The sequence below is a fragment of the Schistocerca piceifrons genome, chromosome 7 (assembly GCF_021461385.2).
Source record: "Schistocerca piceifrons isolate TAMUIC-IGC-003096 chromosome 7, iqSchPice1.1, whole genome shotgun sequence".
Taxonomy (NCBI): Eukaryota; Metazoa; Arthropoda; class Insecta; order Orthoptera; family Acrididae; genus Schistocerca; species Schistocerca piceifrons.
The window spans coordinates 471,315,788-471,338,082 of NC_060144.1; the positions used below are offsets into that span (position 1 = coordinate 471,315,788).

At 41.5% G+C, this 22,295-nt stretch overlaps 1 protein-coding gene across 1 annotated transcript in view; it reads left to right on the top strand.

Moving 5' to 3' along the window:
• The window catches only part of LOC124804775 (programmed cell death protein 7-like), a 55,563-nt gene that overhangs the window by 12,084 nt on the left and 21,184 nt on the right, over positions 1-22,295 (top strand). Inside the window, 2 exon segments of the mRNA XM_047265096.1 lie at positions 17,720-17,863; positions 20,937-21,158. Coding sequence (XP_047121052.1) covers positions 17,720-17,863; positions 20,937-21,158 — 366 coding nt within the window.

A 22,295-nucleotide genomic window follows, 5' to 3' on the forward strand; every position in this document is an offset into this window, starting at 1 on the left:
GATGTTATCCATGGTCTTCGAATTGGTCTCCCAGATTCTGTCCATTACATAGCTCTTTTTACTAGTCTTTCTGCTATAGCAAGCACAAACACTATTTATGGAACATTGTACTTTATAGAGCAACAAGTAAGATACAATGAAGTACAGGTTGTGTATAGCAGTAAACACATTGCCGGACAACAGTAATAACAGATTACAGAATAGGCTGAGCACTCATTTGTGGTCGCTTAAATAATACTGTTTCTTTGGCAACTCACTGGAACATGCCAGGGGGTCGACCCAGAAGGCATCTGTAAGCGGGCCTGTGAATTGTATGGATGTCCAATCTCTGAAATGGTGTGTCTCATGAGTGAAGGTACATCACTTTCTTTCCCATTCTTTTAATGCAGCCAAACCATTTCAGACTATTTCTCTCTATAGTTCCTTGATGTAAAGCGAATTTCATATTGTTTTGGTTGTTATCATGTCCCTTCCAATCGTATCCATAACCTCTCATAGATAATAGTTCTCTGTTGTATTTTACTAAAGTATTACTTTGTCCAGGTCCAACATTTTGATCCATCTGTCAAAACTGGTAAATGATGTGATGTGTTTATTGAAGGTTAACTAAGAATTTAGTCCTCAATGAAATTTGAATTACATGAACTGATTTTGTATCAGTATAGGCTAGCAGTAAGTTCTTCATGGAGCTCTGTCCTTGCGGAATCCAAATGCAAGTTTGTGTGTTACCTCCATAAAAGTGACAGTTGGTCACTATATTGTGGGCAAATTGTTTAACTACCGAGAAAAGAATTTGAACTTTGTGTTTGGAAAATTAAGAAACTGCTGATAATTGTACTGCTATTTATTGACAGTTCAGTGATGAATGGACATGCTTGATTGTGCAATCGTATTTCCCACTTCTGGTCAGATATGAATTTATGTGCATAGACTAAAGCAGCAAACAAAAATTTGTACTGAGGCTGGGAATCGAACCTGAGTCTCCTGCTTACTAAGCAGGTGCATTTGCCACCAAGCGTGAGCAGCAGTGACAATTTGGATCGAGGAGACAGCAGAAGCAGCTTTTAAAATAGCTGTGAAAGATAAAAACAAATTGTGAGGTGCTTTGGGTGGATAACAACTGCAGTAGAGAAATGACAACTTGTGATGAAGGAACACGGACATGCCTACTAATTTTAATTTCTCGCACGTGAGTCATCAACAAATAGTCGAAATACCTCCAGAACCATTGTGAGTGAATGGAGCTGCACATTTTTGATTGTGTGTGGAAATCAACACCAAACTAGTCATACTGAAAACAAACACCCAAGGGATGCCAGTAACATCACTGTAAACATTGCATTTTCTGAAAATGAAATTACACAATTTGAGATTTTACTGGTGTCGTAAAGATATGAATTTATGTGCATAGACTAAAGCAGCAAACAAAAATTTGTACTGAGGCTGGGAATCGAACCTGAGTCTCCTGCTTACTAAGCAGGTGCATTTGCCACCAAGCGTGAGCAGCAGTGACAATTTGGATCGAGGAGGGAGGTGTGCCAGGGTAATCTGTGCAGTTGTATGAACTGCTGTGCCAAAGTGGCCTAGTAGCTGATGCACTTGCTTAGTATGCAGGAGACCCAGGGTTGAATTCTTGCCTTGGTACAAATTTTCACTTGTCACTTCAGTCTCTATACATAAAATTGCAGTAGAGGCAATAGAAGAAATCTTAATTCGTACGATACTGCAAAACAAAAGCTGTGTAAAACACCTCCGATTGAATAAAGTTTGTGTCACCCTTCTCTATATCAGCAGTATGTAGTTCACCTTACAACTGCAGCTTTTAATGAAAGAAATGAAAATCGTCATTTGCATTTGTAATTCATCTTTAACATCAAGAGAAATTATTCAGTTTGCGATATTGCAGTTTATTTCCTGAGACATTTGTGAAATTTTCAGATGAACTTGACTGTTATTTGTGAGTCGTCAGTATCCACTGAAAGCTCTGCACTCAGTAAAAATAAGTGAATGTTACAGCTCCCATCATAGCACAAACTAGTAAAATTTATGTCAGTTCAGCAGCATGTCAGTTATAGTTACTTCTAAAAAAAATTCTCATGTGCACTCAAGACTGAGTGTACTCTGAATAGAGTTTCATACCTCAAAAAAAAAAAACAAGAGTTGAGCCCAGAGCATCCAAATTATTGTCAAGTTACTAGGCAGTAATTTTCTCTCCCTCTCCCCCCCTCCCCATTACATACTAGATCTGTTTTTCATAACTTGACTTCATCCAATTTATTCAAATGATCTTTTTGCCTGGTACACGGTATGATAGGTGCCATCTAGAAACTATTCATTGTAAATAGATTGCCCATTCAGAAATACGCCGAAGCTCCTTGTCATTTTGTGTGTGCTGTTGTGTAACAACGCAAGAATAGTTTTTCCTCTTGGTTTTCATAAGGAATATTCTAAAAGAAAAGCATTGAAAAGTTCCCCAGGCCACGGACTACACTGCCCTTCCCACGGGCCGCGGACTACACCGCCCCCTCCCCCCCCCCCCCCCTCCCCCCGTGCTACACCATCCTCCCGCCTGGTCTGCCGCCTCATGCCTGCCCACTCCCTGCACTTCCATAGGTAAGCTTGAACTACTATGTGAAGTGACATTCTCCGTGAATTTTTCGTGTGGACAAGGCGAAGAAATTATTTCATGTGTGTTCAGTTGCAGATTTAAAAATTTTGTGCCCTTAGGCACATCATATTATATGCGCCCCCCTCCAAAAAAAGAAAAAACGTGTTTTAAATAATAACTATTACCCAATCACTTTACAATAGCTGTTTTGGGTGGGAGCGCTGTGAACTGTTTCTGTACTCTGCTATTCTGTGTTCTGAAGGATGCGTCAGCGGTCTAGTCACTCTAAATCAAAATGTAATATATTACCTGAACTGTACTTCATGTATGGCAGTGGATAAAACAAACTTAAAACTGCATTGTGTTAACACTTTCTGCTGTCGAAAGACAACTGAAATGATCACAAGGAAAATAACTTTCCTTTTATGGCCTAAAAATTCGGCAGTGTGTGTAGGCGACAACAGATTTTTGTTATACATTCACTTTTAATATGTTCTTATACATAAAACAGTTGAAAAGGAAGATAAATAAGTTGTGTTACGATCTAAAAATTGAAGCGAATGTGTCATACACTAGAAATTAATACATACTTTTACAATGATACATTCAAAATTAAACTGTCATTTTATGATCTAATAACTTAAATGTGTAGCAAATAAAAAAAAAAACAATTAATATGTAAATCTATACCAAAACATAAGAAATGAAAATGAAATAGATTTCAGTGCATGAACTAATTACTAAATACAGACAGTCAAACACAGAACTGGATTTGCTATTACCTAATTTTACAGACTAGTGTGGAAAAATCAAATTTGTTTTATAATCTAATTAACATGTAAAGCATTAGGGTCTTTGTAGCTAAATGCTGCATAATAATTGTACACAATACCTTTAATCCATGTAAGGCTTGAACAGTTTTGTACTGCAGCAACTGCTCTCACTGTAGCTGTTTCTAACAGTATTACAGTATTAGCAAAGCTTTTACGTGTATATCGACAGAATTGAACTATGTTACTGATTAACATTTTTTCATCTGGGCTTGCTCTCCAATAACGTATATTTCTACGATAACTATACATTTCAGCAGATGCCAAGAATATGCATCAGTTGTAATATACTTGAGTATCAGTATTACTTGACTGTACAGCACTGAGTGGTCTGGGTCATTTGGGTATTGTTTAGTATTGTCGGGCACCTTCGGTCACGTCTGCACGTAAGTGAGGTTTAGTTCTGCGTTCTGCCATCGGCAATTGTAAAATAAACAGGTAATACGTAGTTCGTAAATCCAATAAATGTGCTTGAAGTCATAATAAACACGTTATAATCTTATAATAGAGGGAAACATTCCACGCAGGAAAATATATTTAACATTATAATCTTGAATTTTTAAAATTTATGTGAATAAACAAACAAACTCACCAGTTAGCAGAGTTTGCGTATGGCTTTGACGGCAGAAAACTCATTGATCATAACTTCATAGTTCAGGAAGTTATCAGTTAGGTCAGTTTCGGTGTGAAGAATGGACAAGGCACTCAATCTCTCCTCCAGATGACGTAGAAAGTAGGTATGATTTCAGTCTAATAGCTGTAAACGATTATCCTACTGAAAAATTTGTAAGTGCCATACATAGAAATATTCTAGGACTGTAACCTCACTTTTCGTAAAAATTTACTCGTTTCGGCTGGTATATCAGTAATCTCAAAATATGTACCCATTCACACACTGCGAAATGCACACATCCACTAGATAGATAAGGAAGGCTCTAAATATGTGTCATATGATGCCTGGAGTTTTGCTGCACGTTCAGCAATACCATCAGGTGAACTGTTCTTACAGTTACTGAAAACTGTGAAGGGGTCCTACAGTGTTCTCTAGCTTTCCTTCCTCCTCACTAATTTGGCATGCAAGTTGTCGAGTACTGGGAGAAATGCTTCAACACTAAATTTCTCCGTTCCAGTCGGGAAAACTTCTTCAGAGTCTGCTTCTTCGTCATCATGAAGTTCGTGTTTTTGTGATCCTTTATAGGTGCATTCATAGTCTGTATCAGTCAGTCTCCATGGATTTATTTTCATAATAGTCGAAAATACCATGAATAGATGCAATAAATTGTACAAGTGATTCATATTACTCATGCACCATTTTAGTATCAATATTTACACTTTGCGATTTCAGATTTATGCTATTAAAATCTCGGGAGTATGTCCTTCCAAACTATAGTTATGAATACTGTTCTAGTCTGCTGATTTGATTCAGTAAAATTGAAGCCTCATTTTGCGCAAGTGGTTTTTCAAACATATTGTTGGCAATATGTGTGAGGGCATTGATAACACTCTCCCAGTTTTCGTATAGACTTACACATACTTCCCCTCTTGCTGACCAACGTGATTTTGATAAACTTTTTACTGTTTTGCTTCCTGGTTTCATGAAAGTAGTTTATCCCAGCGTTTTGTAGAAGCAGAGAAAAAAATAAAGGCTTTGCACTACATTGAAAAATGAACATGCTTTCAGACAACAGCTTGCAGCACCAGAGCCGACTCAATTCAAGGAATATGCTGCAGAAGGCACATAATGTGCTTTCGGATTTTGTTCGTTAATGCATGTCTGCAAGCCAGTGTAAGTTCCCAACATATTGCTTGCATTGTCATATGACTGGCCTCTACAGTCAATAATATCAATGGAATTTGTAGACAGGACTTTCAGTACGGCCTGAGCTAAGTTTTCAGACTTGTTCTGGGTTTGGTAAAAACAGAAGAGAACGTTCAACAGGTTCACCATTCTCATTCACATATCTTAATGTAATTGATCAATATGTGAAATGTCCACCGTAGAATCTACTATTATAGAGAAATATTTGGCCTGTTTTATTTCACTTATGATAATTATTTTTAATTGTTCAAAACAGAAGCTCTATTATTTAATCACAGATTATTGAAGACAGATAACTCGTGCGTCCCTGCCCTGGATTTCCATATCGTTCAATGTGCTCTGCAAGAAAAGGATCAAACTCGGCTATAAGTTCAAGAGACGTCATAAATTGATCATTATGCAATGGATGGATTCTTTCAACTTGTCCATGTAGGGAAGTCCACAACTTGTCCATGTAGGGAAGTCCACAACTTGTCCATGTAGGGAAGTCCACAACTTGTTGGCTTCTTCACTAGTGCAAACACCCTTTTCAACAGACTGTGCCAGTACATTTTTTTCTGTCTCAAAATATGACTCGATACTGTTACCTATTGTTCCAGTAACTTTTTTCTTGCTAAGAGTGATAACTCAGAATTTTTGTGTTCAAGTGAATTCTCATGGTGAGATAAAATATTAGAAATATTTTTCCAATGTGCAATAACATTAATAGCAATCGCGGCCTTACCTCCGAACCATTTAGATGGTGCACAAAAAAAAGCACTGGTGCTACAGGAATATGCTAGAAAATCATGCAAAGTTGATTCACCATTTAATAGTTTACGGTAAAATACATTTTTGTTCAGATATCTGGTTTCATCATCTGTTGATCTTCTTGGATTAGAAAAATCACCATTACAATTTTGATTACTGCCACGTTGTAAGAGAATGTCAATTGTTGATTCATTGACACACCATTCTGCAGTATCGTCACTAACGGAGTTATTTCTTTTTGTAATATCTGACACGACACTTAGTTTTTCGTGAAACTCGAAATCGGGAACAATTTGCTTTTCTTCATTTTCAACTTTTCTTTTGTCTGTATTTACTTCTTTTACAACAGGTGCAGTGCCAGAAATATAATCTGTACTACTTGAAGTCTAACCAGCAACATTCTTTGCGAAAAATTTATCTACTCTGCCTAGCGTTTTTAGAACATTGTCTTCTCATTCTCGCCTTTCCTTCGATAATTTCTGAAATGCTGCCCTGCTTACTTTTACAAGTTTGCTTTTCTCACTGTTATTCATGTTAAGGCACTTACAAAATTGACAACCAACAGTCAAACTGAAAGAAGAAAATTTGTAAAAGGGAAGAAAGAAAGACTGTATCCACTTCCATTCGTTCTACACTGCACACATGCACAAAGATTTTTTCCTTAAACACGGAGCGATGAAGTGACCAATTCGAATTACTCCTTGTAACTGCGCTATGATAGAACAACAATGCAGAATAATTTAATTTCATTATCGCCTGGGCCTCTGTTGTCAGTGAACAGTAGAAGCACACCTGCCAGCTGGAATTTGTCTCGTGCAGGAAACGGGACAGTCCCTTTTTGGCTTCTGTTTCCCACGTCACCAGAATTTTAGCTGGGACGCAAATATGTTCTGAATACTCTTGACACTGTCTTTCTAATTTAAAAAGCAATTTTTTGCAGTTTGGATCGACTCCTATCCCACTTACAACATTTTAGTGGTTTCTGTGGGCAGACAAGACAGACTACAAAGTTTAAGTAGTATTGTTGGCAGTTGGTAATGTGTTGTTGTTTGTGTGAACACTGCTGTTATGTCTGCATGGAAATGAACCTTTTGTTCCAAAATAAAATAAAAATATCCTTTCCTCGAAGGAAAAAAGCTTAGTTAAGAAGTTTAGTATAAAATTTGCAAGGCCACGTTCTGTTCAATTGCTCAGAGTGGGGGACTTTGATATTACACAAGCTGCAGCACAATAAATGAGACAAACGAAAGTTGGTTTCTTCTCCATTTTTTGCCAAAAAAGTAACTAAGTAAATGAATAAAAGTTTTAAACTGTTGCGAAGTGTATTTCACACATCATTAGATATTCTGCTTATGTTCTTTTCGTATAACCATGTATTTAAAAATGTTTCGCAGTATCAACATGTTTTGTCAAATAAGTGTCATTAAATCAAAGCTCAGATATTGAAGACCACAGAGCTTTCGCATTAATTACAGTAATGGAGGGTTGACTTGATACTACCCTGTAATTTCTACAAGAAATTTAAGTAGAGTTGGGTTTTACGTACTGAGGCCCACACATGTTTTAAGAAACTGCTGATTAGTTTATCACAGCTTTTGAGAGGTCCCGGTGTTTTCATGGGGAAAATATGGTAGGGTTAAGTAGATGCCCACAACGTTCTCGGAATAATGTTTGAAACATTGTGTTCTAGATTGCTGTCCCGACAGCTTACTTCAAAATATTTTGGACAGCCATGAAGATGCTACCAGACAGAAACTCAGTGTTAAATTTCCATTTAGTCACAAGTAAAATATATATATTTCCAAGCATGTATTGTCGAATTTCGTTCTTAAGGCTTACTTGAACTAGCAAGTTGTTTAACAATATTAAAAATTTTTGTTGTTTGTAAGCACAGTTACTTTAAAACATAAAAGGTTAAAATGAGTACAGAGCAAAAAATGCCGCCCTCCTTAAGGTGCCGCCCCTAGGCCCATGCCTAGTGGGCCTATTTGTAAATCTGCCACTGTGTCTGTTTAAATTTGACCTGGAGAAGTGGATCTCAGTAATTTGATCCTGGTAACCCAGGTTAACATAATGTATTGTAGGACTGCACTCACTAAAAAATTTCTTGAAGGGCTCACACATTTGCTTGTGAATATACTAAGGCAAAACCTTGCACTGTTTTTTTAGTTAGTTCGATATTGATAAAGTTGTTGATGGCCTTGGAAGGAGGACAATTGAGATGAGGAGTCAAAGATGAGTCAAAGAAACTGTTACACCCATCCTACATCTTGTAGGGCCTCCAGAAGCATGCAGAAGTGCCACAACACAATGTGGCATGGACTAGACTAATGTCTGAAGTAGTTCTGGAGGGAACTGAGACCATGAATCCTGTAGAGCTGTCCATAAATCCATAAGAGTATTAGGTGGTGGAGATCTCTTCTGAACAGCATATTGCAAGGCATCCCAGATATGCTCATTAATGTTCATGTCTGAGGAGTTTGTTGGTCACCGCAGGTGTTTAAACTCGGAAGAGTGTTCCTGGAGTCACTCTGTAGCAATTCTAGACCCGTCAGGTGTCGTAATGTCCAGCTGGAATTGCCAAAGTCCATTGGAATGCACAATAGACACCAATGGATGCAGATGATCAGACAGGATGATTACGTACATGTCACCTGTCAGTCATATCTAGAAGTATCAGGGGTCCCATATCACTCCAGCTGCACACACACTGCACCATTAAAGAGCTTCCACCGTCTCGAACAGTCCCCTGCTGAGATGCAGGGTCCATGGATTCATGAGGTTGTCTTCGTACCCGTACACGTCCATCCGCTCAATAAGATTTGAAATGACTCATCTGACCTGGCAACACAGTTCGTCATAAACAGTCCAGTGTCAGTGTTGATGGGCCCAGGCGAGGCATTAAGTTTGTCTGCAGTCATTAAGGGTACGTGAGTGGCCCATCAGCTCTGAGGGCCCATATCAATGAAGTTTCATTGAATGGTTTACATGCTGACACTTGTTGATGGCCCATCATTGAAATCTGCAGCAATTTGCGGAAGAGTTGCACTTCTCTTATGTTGAACAATTCTCTTCAGTCGTTGTTGGTCCCATTCTTGCCGGATCTTTTTCCGGCCGTAGCAATATCTGAGATTTGATGTTTTACTGGATTACTGATATTCACGATATACTCATGAAATGGTCGTATGGGAAAATCCCCACTCCATTGCTACCTCGGAGATGGTGTGTCCCACCACTCATGCACCAACTATAACACCACATTCAAACTGACTTAAATCTTGATAACCTGCTATTGTAGTAGCAGTAACTGATCTAACAACTGTGATCGCTTCTGGCTCTTATACAGGGTGAGTCACCAAACATTACCACTGGAAACACCTCCCAAACCACAACAAACACTGGATAACCCCCACCCCCCTAGTGGTTCCACAACTCTTCCCCCACCCCCCCAACCCACCCCCACCCCCCTGGGGGATCCACTCTGGCTCTTATACAGGGTGAGTCACCAAACATTACCACTGGAAACACCTCCCAAACCACAACAAACACTGGATAACCCCCACCCCCCTAGTGGTTCCACAACTCTTCCCCCACCCCCCCAACCTGCCCCCACCCCCCTGGGGGATCCACAACTCTTTTGTGGATACGTGCGTAGCGAGCACAGGACCCCGAGCTAGTGTGGCCCTCCTTCCTTTCCAGGCTGGATACCTTCCTTTTCCACATCCTTTCCCAACCCCCCATCTTCCTCCCAACCCCCCCCCCCTTACCTCTGCCTCTTCCCTTCCCTTTCTCTCCCTCTGGGAGTATGTTTAGTGCCTACGTCCGGAGATGGATGCTGGAAACTGTAAAACAGTCTCTCTCCTTCTCTTTCTATGCTGGCAAGTCTTTGTCCTTCTCTTTTCCTTACCTCTTCTCCTTACCATTTTCTCTGCTGCAGCATTTGAGACCTCTCTACTTTCCTTTCCTTTTCCATGTTCCTCCCTTTCTCTTTTTTCCTCCCTGTGCGTGTCTGAAGGCCGACCCATGCATTCCCACACGTAGTCGGTGACGGAGTAACGCATAATTCCCTGCCCTGGGTAGACAGGTAGGACACATACATACCCTCTGGTAATGGCCAGGCCCAGGGAGGGGTGATTACCCGAGCTGATACCTTCCGAAAGTGCCTCCGTCCTTTTCTCGGGAGGTGTGAGTTCCCGATTATGAAATAGCACCTTGTTGTTAGAAATAGTCATTGCTCTCCAGGCACAAAAATTGCTGCGTACTTCACTGCTACACACCTTTCCTGTCCAGGTGGAAGCGCACCATACTTAATATTCATCACGTGGGGTTGTCTATACACGCTCCCTCGACGGATTGTCAGACGAGGAAATTCAAAACTACCTGTCTGACCAGGGCGTAACGGCTGTTCATAGAGTCATGAAAAGGGTTGACAAGGACTTGGTTCCAACCCGTACTGTCTTGTTGACATTTGACAGAGCTCAACTTCCATCGAACAAAAAAGCGGGCTATGAGATAGTTTCCGTTTGCCGTTACATCCCAAACCCTACGCGTTGCTAATGTTGTCAGCGGTTCAGTCATACCAGCCAGTCATGTTCCAATCCGGCCAAATGCGTTACGTGTGGCAAGGATGCCCATGAGGGTGCTTGTCCACCTCCATCCCCATGTTGCATCACTGTATGGATGACCACGCTGCTTCCTCTAGAGGTTGCCCCATTTTTAAAGATGAATGGCTCATTCAGGAAATCAGAGTGAAAGAAAAGGTGTCGACCTTTGCTGCTTGAAAGTTATTCGCCAGTCGAAAGCGCACTGTGTCTCATGCAGGTAAATACAGCATTAGCCAAGAAGGCTAATAAGAAACCCAGTTCCTCTCCTCCACCACAGCGTGTCTCATCTACAGCACAACCTGGCGGTAACCGCCCTCGGCCATCTTCTGTGTCGCCTAGGCGCACTGCAGGCGGCAGATCGCTGGTGGCAGGAGCTGCTCCCGAACAACCTATGGATCAGGGTCTTCTGCCTTTGGCTGAATGCCATTCCACGCTGTCGGCCGCTGGCTCTGAGCAGTCGTTGAGTTGAGGGCAACCTTGGTTGCATTCTTCCCTTTTCTGTCCACCCTATGTCCATTATCCATTGGAATATCCACGGCATTCGAGCCAATCGGGATGAATTGTTGATCCTCTTAAGATCCTACTTGCCGGTCATCTTCTGTCTTCAGGAAACAAAGCTGCGTTCCCACAATTGCTTTGTTTTCCCCTATTTTCAGTCAGTCCGATTTGATCTCCCCTCTGTTGAAGGGACTCCAGCACATGGAGGACTCGTGATTCTTCTCCATGATACTCTCAGTTATCACCCAATCCCCTTAAACAGTTCCTTCCAATCTGTCGCTGTCCGTCTTTCCCTTTCTGGATACACCTTCTCTCTTTGTACTGTATACATTCAATCGTCCACACAAATAGCAAGAGCTGATATCCTTCATCTTCTTTGTCAGCTTCCGCCCCCCTATTTGCTGTTTGGGGACTTCAATGCCCACCACCCACTTTGGGGATCTTTGCGTCCTTGTCCGTGCGGCTCACTACTGATAGACGTCTTCCACGAAGCGGATCTTGTTTGCCTCAACACTGGGGACCCTACATTTTTGTGTGCCTCCATGACAAATTCCTCTCATTTGGACCTTTTGGTTGGTACTGTTCCGCTAGCTCGGCGCTTCGAATGGTTCGCTCTTGCTGATACACACTCGAGTGACCAGTTTCCATGTGTCCTTAGATTGCAGCCACAACAGCCATATATGCGCCCGAGATGCTGGAAGTTTGCCCAAGCCGATTGGACGCTTTTTTAGTCTCTAGCGACATTTGATGACCGTAACTTTCGTAGCGTTGACGATGAGGTCACTCATATTACAGAAGTTATTCTTACAGCTGCGGAACGTTCAATACCTCGCACTTCAGATTTGCCCCAGTGCCCCCAAATTCCTTGGTGGAACGAGGCATGCCACGATGCAATACGTGAGCTGCAACGTGCTCTTCGCACCATCCTACCTTGGCCAACTGTATCCGCTACAAGCAGTTCCTTGCGCGATGCTGTCGCGTCATTCACGATAGCAAGAAGGCAAGCTGGGACTTCTTTACTAGCTCATTCAACACCTTCACCCCCTCCTTGAAGTTAGGAGTGGGATTCGACGGTTATCTGGTGCACCTAGTTTCTCCCCGGTCTCTGGACTCACTGTCGCGCATGATACATTAGTGGACCCTGTCGCAGTTTCTAACTCATTGGTTCAACACTTTGCTGAGATTTTGAGCTCTTCAAATTACCCGCCAGCTTTTCTCCCGAAGAAGCGTGCAGTGAAAGTGCGACCTCTTGCTTTCTCCTCTCAAAATCGCGAAAGCTATAATACTATTTTCTCCATGCGGGAACTCCAACATGCACTCTCTTCTTCTCGCTCTTCCACCCCAGGACCAGATGGTATCCACATACAAATGTTGCTGCATTTATCATATCATAGTCTGCGTTACCTCTTTTGCCTTTATAATCGAATTTGGACCGACAGTACTTTTTCCAGAAGATGGTGGGAAGCTATCGTCGTTCCTGTTCTGAAACCAGGAAAGGACAAACATCTCCCCTCTAGCTGTCATCCCATTTCTCTCACAAGTAGTGTGTGTAAGGTTTTGGAGCGTATGGTGAATTGCCGTTCAGCCTGGTGGCTGGAGTCTGAAGTCTTTTAACACCGGCCCAATGCGGTTTCCGAAAGCATCGTTCTGCAGTTGACCATCTTGTTGCTCTCTCCACTTATATCATGAACAATTTTCTCAGGAAATGCCAAACAGTAGCAATATTTTTTGATCTTGAGAGAGCATAAGATACCTGTTGGAGGACAGGCACCCTCCGCACACTGTTCTCTTGGGGCTTCCGAGGTCAGCTGCCCCTTTTCTTCATGAATTTATGGCAGAACGCACATTTAAAGTGCGAGTAAACACTACTTTCTCCTGTACTTTATCCCAAGAAAACAGTGTACCCCAGGGCTCCATGCTAAGTGTTGTACTGTTTGCCATTGCCATAAATTCAATTATGGATTGTCTCCTTCTTGATGTCTCGGGCTCCCTCTGTGTGGACGATTTTACAATCTACTACAGCTCTCAACAGACCAGCCTTCTTGAACGACATCTTCAAGGATGTCTCGATCGCCTCCACTCTTGGAGCATGGAAACCGGCTTCGGCTTTTCTCACAATAAAACTGTTTGTGTCAGTTTTTGGCGTTGTATGGAGTTTCTTCCGCCTTCCTTACATCTAGGTCCGGTCAACCTTTTGTTCGCAGACGTCGCTGAATTCTTGGGTCTTATGTTTGACAGAAAACTGTGCTGGTCCTCCCACGTTTCCTATCTTTCGGCTCGCTGTCTGTGATCCCTCAACACCCTCAGTGTTCTGAATGGTACCTCCTGGGGATCGGACCGAGTGGTCCTTCTCCGCCTCTATCGCGCCTTAGTATGCTCGAAATTGGACTATAGAAGTATAGTTTAATCCTCTGCTCGGCTGTCTATTCTTCAGCGTCTCGACTCTGTCTGCCACCGTGGATTACGTTGAGCGTTTGGAGCTTTTTACACCAGCCCTATGGAAAGCCTTTATGCTGAGACTGCTGAACCTCCGCTGTCCAATCGGCGAGCTGTCCTGAGTCGTTATGCTAGCCATCTGTCTTCTATGCCTGCTAATCCAGCCCATGACATTTTTTGCGGCGCCCCCTTGGATTTAGGGTATGCAGGCCGCCCTTCCTCTCTACAACCACAGGGAGTCCACTTCCGTCAACTGCTACATTCTCTTTCCTTCCACTTTCCTAAAACTTTGACAACTTGGGGTACAGCACCGCCTTGGCTCTGCCCCCAGACCTTCCTGCTCCGTGACCTTTGTCAGTTTCCCAAGGATGGTACCCCTTCTCTTGTTTATCGTCGGGCATTTGCTGCTCCATGCACACAAATGAAGGATGCCACATTTATTTATTTACAATGATGGCACAAAAACATTGTTTGGTGTTCGGAGTGCCTGTATTGTTGGCGACACCCCTAATCGATTTCGGCTTCCCGACCAGTGTTCAGTTTTTACTGTGGAGCTTTACGCTGTTCACCAGGCTGTCCAATACATCCATCGCCATCAGCGGATACAGTATGTTATCTGCTCAGATTCGCTCGGCTCTCTCCTCAGTCTCCAAGCTCTCTACCCTGTCCACCCTCTGGTCCACTGGATTCAGGACTGCCTCCACTTATTCCACTTGGGGCTCGTCTGAGGCGTTCCTCTGGATCCCAGGACATGTTGGTATCTGTGGAAATGATGCGGCTTATATAGCGGCCAAGGCTGCAGTCTCTCTTCTTCAGACTGCTATTGGCATGATTCCCTTTGCCGATCTACAGAGTTTTATTGTCATTGTGTTGCTCTTTTATGGCACGCACATTGGTCAACACTTCCCAATAATAAATTGCGGGACGTGAAAGCTCTTCCCTGCGCCTGGACCTCTTCCTCCCGAATTCATCCTCGGGAGGAGGTAATGTTAACTAGACTACGGAAAGGGCACCGTCTTTTTAGCCATCAACATCTTTTAACTGGCGATCCTCCCCCACTTTGTCCCCACTGCTCTCAACTGTGGACGGTGAGACACCTTTTACTTCAGTGCCCCTATTTTACTCCGTTACGTGCCCGTCTACAGCTGTCACCTGATATATCTTCCGTTTTAGCAGATGACACGCACTCAGCCGATTGTGTTCTCGAGTTTATTAGTGCCAGTGAGAGGACGTCAGTCATTTGAAGCTCCTTTTGGGGACAAACAACCCCCTTCTATAGTGGTTTTTTAAGCTTTCCTTCTGGTTTTAGTTTCCCCACTTTTTTGAGTTTCGCACTCGTTGCTGCTGGTTTCCAGTTTGGTTTTTTACCTTTTCCTAAGTCACAGACCGGGTGCTAATGACCATAGCAGTTTTGCACCCTAAAACCAAAACAAACAAACAAACAAACAAAAAATACTGGATAACTGATTCCACTGACCGAGAGGAGGAGTGGGGCTGATGGAATCGGTTAATACAAACCACTGAGAAATGCATGGAAGTATGATTTTCAACACACACTTACTATTTTTTGAAGGGAGACTTGTTTTTATTTTTAGCGCAACTGAAAATAGAAACAAATACTTAATGCTATTTGTTACATTGTAAAATGTTAAGTACATCCAGAGTAATTTGTAACGTAAAGTTGATGCTTGAAGCCTCAGATGTTCAGTCGCGTATTGTAACAATCAATCTGTAGAGGTATGTTTACGAAGATACTTAAGAGTTCAGCTGTCTCAGTGCCTGCATGTAGCGCTTGCCAAATTAGTCCTTTTACTGAGAATAACTGTAGTACATGGTGTTAACTGTCATATACTGTACACAAGTAAGAACAGAAGTACATACAGTAGGAATGTGAGAAGGTCACAAGTACAACAGTGTGTACAGTGTTGTATGAACTGTGAAAATGGTTTATTCTAACTCTGAAAAGGCAGAGATGATACTCATTTATGGCAAGTGTAGACAAAATGCAGCTGCAGCCTGAAGGTTGTATGCAAAAAGGTACCCGGACAGAGATCATCCAATGCATAGCACGTTAGGAAACATCTACAAACACTGGTATGGGTCCTTAACAAACCCATCATAGGAGAAACAGGTGTAGTTGGTGTGTTGGCTGCTGTTGCCATGAGCCCACATGAGTTCACATGACATTGCTAGAGGCAGTGCAGTGAGTCAAAGTAGTGTAATTTGCATACTTTGTCACAAACTTCACCAGTATCATTTGTCGCTGCATCAGCAATTACATGGAGATGAGTTAAATAATCGAGTAAATTTCTGTCAGTGGGCATCAACAGAGAATGCATTGCAGTTCTACCTGTTTACTGGTGAAAAGCAGGTTTCACAAACCACTTTGCAGTGCATTTACGAAACACGCATTACTGGTCCGTGGACAATCCTCGCTGGCTTCAACAGGTAGAGCAACAGCAACCGTGAAATGTAATCGTATGGTGTGGAGTAATTGGTGACCATCTCATTGGTCCTCACTTCACTGAATGCACCAAAACAGCTGCAAAATACATAGTTTCTACAAAATGAGCTGCCAACATTGTTAGAAAATGTCCCGCTGGAAACATGTAGATGTATGTGGTATCAACATGATGGTGCTGCTGCACATTCTGCAATGAACACTAGGCTGACCCCTGACAGAATGTTCGACGGGTGTTCCGTAGGATGTGGCAGACTCATAAATCGGGCACCCGTTCTCCTGATCTTACAGCTCCAGACTTTTTTCTGTGGGGTACGGTAAAGGAGAACGTGTACCATGATGTGCCTACAACCCCAGAAGATATGAACATTTTATTGAGGCAGCCTGTGGTAAATTACATCAAATGTACTGCGTGGTGTAAGACATTTATTACACAGTAGATTGCAGATGTGTGCAGCAAATGATGGGCACCACTTTGAACATTTATTAGCCTTAAATGTCAAGACACACACTTTCACATTCTGTCATCAAAAACAAAAAACCAATTTGTAAGTTTAACTACATTCTCATGTTAATGTACATTTTCTTCTAACAAATCAGTGCAGTACAGTATTCTTCAGAGAAAAAGACTAATAAAAATGTTAGCATGTGGACGTAACATGCTGTTCATGTCTCTTCTGTAGCCACGTTACATCACTGTTCTTTTTGTATCCCTGATTAATTCGGCTCTCTCCAATACACGATTGAACTGCTGAGGAGTTACTTATGCGTCAACTTTGTTACAAATTACTGTGGATATAAATAACATTTTACAATGTAACAAATGGCATTAAGTGTATTTTATATTTTCAGTTGTGCTAAAAATAATAGGTTTCTGTTAAAAAAAAGTGTTGAAAATCATACTTTCATGCATTTCTCAACAGTTTGTATTAACCAGTTACACCCCTCACTTTCAGTCTGCAGAATTTATTACTCAGGTTTTTTTTTTTTTTTTGGGGGGGGGGGGGGTGTTTCCAGGAGTAATGTTATGTGACTCACCTGGTATAGGTGTTGCTGTCAACAGTGCTATACTATGTCTGTTTATATGTGTCTGTATTTGAGTACATAAGCCTACACCAGTTTCTTTGGTGCTTCAGTGTATGAAATAGGAGGAGACTATATGCATGAATGGGTATCTTTGGAAAATAGTGTGAATCAGCAAGACAAAAATGGGTTAGAAACTGCAACTCGCTCATGGAGTGATGGACAAGTTCTTATAATTGTGTTGTGAATTTGACTCCTGGCACAGTGATGATTACAAATCATATACAATGATTAGTTTTCAACCCTAGTCGGGACATGCAGTTTAAATTATACTGCGGTGCCACATAATTTCTTAGATAGTACACCCATCAGAAATGTATTTGATAAGAATTAAGTCCACTGAAGTGAATTGGTCAAAGAATCGATAATGGATGTAATGAAATGACATCAGTGAAAATCGTTCAGTTATGCTCAACCTGTAATGTAATGAATGTACTGCTCATGGTAAACAGTAAAACCCATGTTAGTCTAGTCTGGCACAAATTTTACATCAACTGCACATCAGTTATTGATTCCTTATGTAATAGACAAATGATTGAGTATAGGAAGTACATTCAGATTAGTCTATTGATGAAAAGTTACTCTGTGGAATTATATTGATGTACTGTATCTTCAATTTTTTTTTTACAGATATTTGAAGCGAAGAACATGCTAAAACAATGTTTAACTACTCTTGAGGAACTCCAATTTTTGCATGCTAAACTGTCTTCAAAACGTGATACAGTAAATTGTTCAGAGTGGCAAATGGAATTTGAGGACATCAGTAAGAAGAGAGTGAGTGAAAAAGCCAAGTGGCATGTGTGTAGTGTAGAGTAAGACTTTGACAGACATTGCTCTGCTAATGTGTAATGTAAAATGAGAGTTTCCTAAAATCTCGAAGTACATGCACTATTTAAAGTGAAAGCTGTCTAAACTGTTACATTTTGACTTTTTTCTTTAGATGTGACAAACGAGCAAATTTTTCAGTACGTATTGTTATCTGCTTAGTTACTGTGTGGGAGCAAAATTCTTAATTAAGTAGATTTTTTGTGTCCTAAGTTAGCTCATATTATGAGAAACTGGTATATTTTTGGAAGTAGGAAAGCTCTTTTTGCTATAATTTATTAGGTTTACACATTGTATAGCAGAGTGTTGTTCAGTCAAAATATCATATACTAAACTTATAGTTCTGATAATTTAAATTCGTCACGCAGATGTGCAACAAAAATTCAGAATATGAAATATTCAGCTTAATAAAATCTGAATTATAATACCATAATATAATTCCAGAAGCCACCATGGTCCAGCACTTCATTAGGGGGGAAAACCTTGATTTGTACCCCTATTTTCAAAGTTAACTATATGCAAGTTGATAGATTTTTAATTGTGCTATGTGAATCACAGTATTGAACAGTATACGGATTATTTTAAAGATTATCTGACACACAAAATACTATCTGCCATGTGCTGTCAACTTTTGTATTGGCCTCACTTGTGCCACTGGTCCAATATTTTGCTGCTAAATGAAAAATCACCTATTATATACACACATCAAAAAAACTTTTGCATCACCCCGGTTCTCAGAACTCCTGAAGATAGACATTGACCGTGGATATTGTATCACAGACACAGTCCCTTCACCTGTTAAGAAATGTCACTAAACCCGCCCAAAGATGTAAACAACCATGCATGAGCAGCGCCAATTAGACAGGGGGGGCCGACAGCCGATCAGTTCCAGTCACTCCACCAGGAAGTAGGAACACGGCTCTTGTTGTCTTTAGTTCAATCATGCCTAGATGGTCAATACCATGGTTCGATCGCGTCCGCATTGTTACTTCGTGACAGGAAGGGCTCTTCAACAAGGGAAGTGTCCACGCGTCTCAGAGTGAACCAAAGCGATGTTGTTCGGACATGGAGGAGATACAGAGAAACAGGAACTGTCGATGACATTCCTTGCTCACGCCACCCATGGCTACTACTGCAGTGGATGACCACTACCTACAGATTATGGCTCGGAGGAACCCTGACAGCAACGCCACCATGTTGAGTAATGCTTTTTGTGCAGTCATAGGACGCCGTGTTAAGACTCAAACTCTGCGCTGTAGGCTGCATGATGCGCAACTTCACTCCAGCATCCATGACGAGGTTCCACTTCGCAACCACAGCACCATGCAGTGCGGTACAGATGGGCCCAACAACATGCCAAATGGACCGCTCAGTATTGGCATCACATTCTATTCACCAATGAGTGTCACAGATGCCTTCAATCAGATGATCGTCGGAGACATGTTTGGAGGCAGCCAGGTCAGGCTGAAACACCTTAGACACACTGTCCAGCAAGTGCAGCAAGGTGGAGGTTCCTTGCTGTTTTGTGGTGGCATTATGTGAGGCTGACATATGCCGCTGGTGGTCATGGAAGGCACCCTAATGGCTGTATGACACGTGAATGCCATCCTCGGACTGATGGTGCAACCCAGCAGCATATTGGCGAGGCATTCGTCTTCATGGATGGCAATTCGCACCGCCAACATCCACATATTGTAACTGACTTCCTTCAGGATAACGGCATCGCTCGACTAGAGTGGTCAGCGTGTTCTTCAGATACGAACCCTATGGGATAGATTGAAAAGGGCTGTTTATGGACGACGTGACTCGCCAACCACTCTGAGGGATCTAAGCAGAATTGCCGTTGAGGAGTGGGACAATCTGGACCAACAGTGTCTTGATGAACTTGTGGTAGTATGCTACAACGAATACAGGCATGCATCAGCACAAGAGGACGTGCTACTGGGTATTAGAGGTATCGGAGTGTACAGCAATCTGGACCACCACCTCTGAAGGTCTCACTGTGTGATGGTACAACATGCAATGTGTTGTTTTCATGAGCAATAAAAAGGGCAGAAATTATGTTTATATTGATATCTCTTCCAATTTTCTGTACGGGTTCTGGAACTCTCGGAACCGAGGTGATGCAAAACTTTTTGATGTATTTTTTTTCTCAGAAACAAATTAAGGCATAAGCTCTTATAAGATGTTTGATATTGCAAACATGGAAATGTCCACATTGCAATATAATACCTAATACTTTATCAAACTGGCGTATTCCTTATGTATTACTCTCCCAATCTTCATCATCATCTTTTTTTTAAGGTAGCTTTCACTCCATGCAGTTGAGACTTTAACCATCAGTGTCATTGAGAAAAATTGAACAGATATTGTGGAAAATGTTAAGACCCATGATTAAAGACGTCCAGTGCACGGTAGGTCAGAAGAACTGTTTTTCCTGATGGAACAATTCAGTTCTGTTCATTGTTTTTAGCAAAAACAAGAGGCTCACGAAGAACCAAGAAAAATTTTCTATACTTATAAACAGGACCCAAAATCCAAAGTATGGTAGTTGACTGGCACCAAGAACATCAACAAAGTCACTGTAGACCCATTGACGACTATATGGACACTACATGCATACATATAGATATACAGATAAGTTCTCACAAGTAAACGTTAAAACAATTAACAGGGAAGAGTCTGAGACTCAAAAATGCATGGATATCAAGAAAGGTGTCATACATAGGGGCAGGATGAAGCAATTTGGGGAAGACAATAACTAAAATTTATTAACTAATGTTTCTGTGTGCACAATGAAAGGGGTAAATCAATAAAAATTATAATTATTATTTATTTATTACTTCATCCACACATTTTGCTTTGGGTCATGTTTCATTCCAACATAGAAGTATCATTCATTATGTATAATTAGTTATCATGTTTGGAAGCATGCTTTTAGTATAGAATACTTACTGTACAGTGTACTTGTTTTTATGCCACTTAATTTGCCAGGATTGAAATGCATTGATTTATGTTGTAGGTTGATGTGCAAGAAAAGCTAAAACAGTTGAGTGATCCAGCCATTCTGAAGATGTTACAGGTATCACTTGCAAAACGCAAGAAAAAAAGAAAATATCAAAAACGACAGAGAGAAAACTGGCATTTAATTAAGGCCGAAAAACAGGCAGAGAGACAGAAGCTTCACAAAGAAATAGATACATGGATAGAAAATATGCAGGAATCGGTGGAAAAGGCAAAAATGGTAAGTACGCAACATGCACCGCCCTCCTCTGGGACTCCATATGCTGCAGTGGGAGAATATTTCATTTACTTCCTTTGTTTAATGAAACGTATATAACATTCTGCCATCATTCTTAGTATCGTGAAGCAGCATAAATATGATAAGGATAAGTGGCCTTCCACAAATTACGCCGAGGTGACAGAAGTCTAGTGATAGCGATATGCACATCTATATAGATGGCAGTAGTATGGTGTACCCGAGGTAGAAAAGGGCAGTGGGCAGTGCAGGTGCAGCTGTTATTTGTACTTGGCTGATTCGTGTGAAATGTTTTCCGATGTGATCATGGCCACACGACGGGAATTAATAGATTCTGAAAGTGGGGTTATTGGAGCTAGAAGCATGGGACATTCCATTTTAGACATCATTAGGGAAATCAATATTACAAGAACCATAGTGTGCCGAGAATACCAAATTTCAGTTATTACCTTTCATCACGAACAGTCCATTACCCAACGACCTTACTAACCAATGGAGAACAGCAGTATTTGCTTATAGTTGTCACTGCTAACAAACAAGTAGCACTCTATAATTCAATTGCGAAATTGAATGTGGGACGTACAGCGAACATATCCGTTCGGACAGTGTGGCGAAATTTGGCATTACTAGGACAGGGCAGCAGACAACAGACACAAGTGCCTTTGCTAACAGCAAGTCATCACCTGTGATGTATCTCCAGGGCTCGTGACCATATTGATTGGACCTTAGACAACTGGAAAACTGTGGCAAGAGTAGACGAATGCCAGTTCGTTGGTAAGAGCTGATGATAGGTGCAACTGTGGCGCAGACACCACAAAGATGTGGGCCCAAGTTGTCAACAAGGCAGTGTGTAAGCTGGTGGTGGCTCCATGATGGTGTTAGCTTTGGTTTACATAGAATGGACTGGGTCCTTTGATCCAGCTAAACCGATCTTTGACTGGAAATGGTTATGTTCAGCCACTTAGACCATTTGCAGCCAAACAACAATGGAATTTTTGCGGATGACAATCCGCCATGTCACCATGCCACAATTGTTTGCAATTGGTTTGAAGAACATTCTGGATGATTCGAGCGAATGATTTGGCCATCCCCATTGCCGGCATGAATCCTGTCCAACATCTA